This window comes from Rhagoletis zephyria, unplaced genomic scaffold (assembly GCF_001687245.7).
Source record: "Rhagoletis zephyria isolate East Lansing unplaced genomic scaffold, Rhagoletis_zephyria_1.1 Rzeph_scaffold_00594, whole genome shotgun sequence".
Classification (NCBI taxonomy): Eukaryota; Metazoa; Arthropoda; class Insecta; order Diptera; family Tephritidae; genus Rhagoletis; species Rhagoletis zephyria.
In genome coordinates this window covers 189577-193240 of record NW_016157678.1, presented here as the reverse complement: position 1 = coordinate 193240, position 3664 = coordinate 189577, and the positions used below count along the sequence as shown (strand labels likewise).

The 3664-nt window shown below is 32.8% G+C and overlaps 1 protein-coding gene across 1 annotated transcript in view; it reads right to left on the bottom strand.

Moving 5' to 3' along the window:
- Positions 1 to 2916: 2916 nt before the first annotated feature.
- LOC108360619 (uncharacterized) overlaps positions 2917 to 3664 on the bottom strand; it is a 2217-nt gene continuing 1469 nt past the window's right edge. The window contains exon 2 of the mRNA XM_017612986.1: positions 2917 to 3663. Within this exon, the coding sequence (XP_017468475.1) occupies positions 3218 to 3663 (446 nt within the window). The 3' untranslated portion in view covers positions 2917 to 3217. The remainder of the gene's footprint in view (position 3664) is intronic.

Below are 3664 nucleotides of genomic sequence, written 5' to 3'. Positions count from 1 at the left end.
CTACAATTTGGTAAAGCATTCACCACGACCACAAGTATCGTAACAGCTTTTATTATTCCATCCTGATATTTTAAAGCCATGAAAAAATTCTCGCGGTCAATTTTATATTTTTTTTATTTTTACGAAGCGATACTTTAATTTCCCAATACCAGGCGCTCATGCATATGAAGTAGCAAGTTTTCTATACGCATAAATTTGTTTCATGAACTTTTTAATTCGTTTGTAGAAGCCTTTGAAACTCAAAAGTAGAATTTTGGAAATTTAAAAATTTATACAAACAATTTTGTGCGTAGAAACAGAAAACTTGTTACTACACATTTATGAGCGCCAGGTATTGGGAAATGAAAATATCGTTTTGATAACGAAAAATCCGGATATTCGGATAGCCGAATATTATCTGAGTTGCAGAGTAACCGGGGTTTTCATTTAGGTATCCGAATATTCGAATATTCGGTTTATCCGGATAGTTGAAAAATCCGGATGAAGTTCCCAGCCCTATTTACAACAATGCTTCAGGAGAGGCATATTTTCACAGATATTTGGTACAGAAATCTATTGGGAGTATGTAGTTGTATTGATGTTACGTCGACAAATATGATTAAAAATGGATGGCTTATTACCTGTTGAAACTGAATTTTGACGCAAAAGTAATCTTTTTGTCGAAATGTATAATTTTAAATTTTAATTATTTAAAAAAAAAAGTGAAAAATTTATTAATTTGTGCCAAATGATTAAGTTATCTCTGCCCGTTCAGGAGAAATGGCCAATCAAAGAAATGATTATGTTAATTTTAAATTCGCGATTTTTCGAAAAGTAAGAGGATTATTGCAAAATAAAGTATAGGGAAACAAATATTACCTGGACCTCTACCAAAGTACGAACCAATCTTGGTTATCCGAAAGAAAAGGTTTTTAAGTGGCCCACTTGACGTGTTTTGATGTAATTTGAATTTAAATTTTTTATTTTTTACATTTTTTTATCAGTCACTGCTTTACTAAACAATTAATATCTCAGGCCCTATATCGAGACACCCTTTAAAATTATGTCAGTTAAATCTTTGATATTCACTCCATCACATATATTTTTTGCAGATTTTTAAAAACCTGCAAACATGTTTTTTTAGCAACTTTCTAAATTGTTTATTAATAAACGTATAGAAAAGTGGACTTAAAAAAATTAAAAATCTTTTATAAATCTCTGACTCTTTGTCAATAAAAAAGTACTAATTGATTTTTTTGATACAACCAATATTTATCGAGTTATGATGTGATAAACAATGGCTTACGGCGAGACACCTAATATTTTTATTGTTGTATAACTTTTGAAAAAAATATGTGGTTTTTTTTTTGCGTTTACAAGCACTTCCTCTTCGATATATCTGAAAATCGAGCAAAAGTAGTTTTTCATCAATTGAAATAGTGTGGAATGCCTCACATATGTTTTCGAAGAACGTTCATGCTATCGCATTTAGCAATTGTACATTTACACGTCGCAAAAAACCCGACTAAAAAGGAAAAATAAATTTTAAACCAAAAATTCTATACAAAAACTTGAATTGTTTTAACCATAACCGAACATTTGTTTGTGTATACATTCATTTGTCGGTGCTCATGCTTCCTCACTTAATTAGGAAACAACACAGAGTTGATCACGAATTGATCCAGATTTCTATCAGCATCACATCGATGTTGAATTTGCGTAAAATAATGTCAATAATGTAAAATAATAATTGAAATCTCGATCGGCGTTCACTGAAACGCAGCTAGCCACTGTATACGCGAAAAAGCAATGTTGCCACAATTACAAATACATAAGGGCTATTCGCGATTCGGTGCATAAGAGCTGACAAATTTATGCAATTGCAGAAATATGCCATGGATTGTGAGCGACCTTTATTAAACTGTCATGGCAAAGCTTTTGCAAAACAATTTTTGTGCATCAGCTTTGGTTTTGTTTATGAATGCAATGCATAGCATTTTTATGCTATGGATTTTCGGTATTGCAAATTTGCCAAGCCATGACAAATGGAAATGCGTGTATTTTGTTTGTGTATTGCAAATAATTTGCAATACAAATTTGCAATGCAATGATGCTAGGCCATTTGCACCGGATCGCGAATAGCCCTATAGTTTAGGAAGAGCCTGCCTGAAACTATACAAAAAAGCAAATAAGCAAATGGATGTATAGAATTGACAACAACAACCACGCTATCGAGTTTAAATAGCGGCAAATCAGCTGCACTTGATAGCAGTTGGTTGAATAAGGAAAATGAATTAGCAACAAGAGTTTACGGGATGTACATAGCTCAGTGGTTAACGCTTCTGACTTTGAACATCGAATACGCAGGTTCGATCCCTGCTGAAGTCTAGAAAAAAGAAGTCTGATGAGGAGATGTGGTGATCCCGGAAATAGTGCTATAACTTTTTGTTTACAATTACTGTATTATCAATTGTTTTAATTCTCATGTTGATATTTTCTACCATCTCCACTTTTGCTTGTTTTAATATTGTATTTCGCTCATCTGTTTCAGTCGATCAAACCATTGCATAGGCTTACAAGTATGAAAAGCGCCATTTTGTTTATTTACATTTGAAAACAGCTGAAATCACCTGATTTTCAATTCTCTCATTCTCCGCACAGAGTTACATTCAAGTTTCAATAACAACTTTAAAATGTAAACTGAGAAATATTTTAGAAAAATGTGTTTATATTGAATTGATTAAACAAGAAATTAAAAATGCATGCCAAGTCTTGCATTTCCAATAATAACGATAAATGTGTATGTTCCAGGCAATAATTTAAAATATTTGTGAAACTTATCATTTTGCGATGAAATAAAGAATGTACACGAAAAAAACTGGTCACAGTTAAAACGTTCTAAAACATAAATATATTAATGGAATTCAACAATATTTACATATATTTACATCTAAACTTAGTTTTATTGAAATTCGTTAAAAAAGAGTTAATTCTCCTTGTAATAAGCAAACGATCGCAATTTTGACTTTATGTCCTTCATTAGCCCTTGCACAGAAGTTTCAGTGATTTCCTTGGAAACCAGCTGCCATTTATTTTTGAATTGTTGTGCGTTTTTTACAGCTTTGTGGGTCTTAAGAAGTTTGGATTTCATAACGGCCCAGTAGGTTTCGATCGGCCGATGCTCTGGACAATTAGGTGGATTCACCTCTTTTGCTACAAAATACACTTTGTTTCTATGCTACCATCCTAAAGCCATTTTTCCGTAATGACATATCGCGAGATTAGGCCAAAAAAGCACTGGATCTTTATGAAGCCGTATAAGAGGTAAAAGTCGCTTTTGCAGACACTCCTTAACATAAATTTCTTGGTTAATTGTACCAGTGCTTACAAAAGGATCACTTTTGAAGACGCATTGGCAAATTGCCTGCCAAATGAGAAACTTTTTGGGAAATTTGTCAAACTTTTTGTTTTTATATTTATCTGCAACATTGCCTCTTTTATTTGCTTTTACGTACGATTCGTCATCCATAACAATACAGCCAAATTTTTGTATGAGACTGTCGTACAATTTCCGAGCACGTTGTTTCGCCAACAAATATTGCTTACCGTTGCGATTAGGTGCTGCATTCACTTTGTAAGAACGTAGTCCTGCTGTTTTGCATACTTTTTGTATATACGAAGACGC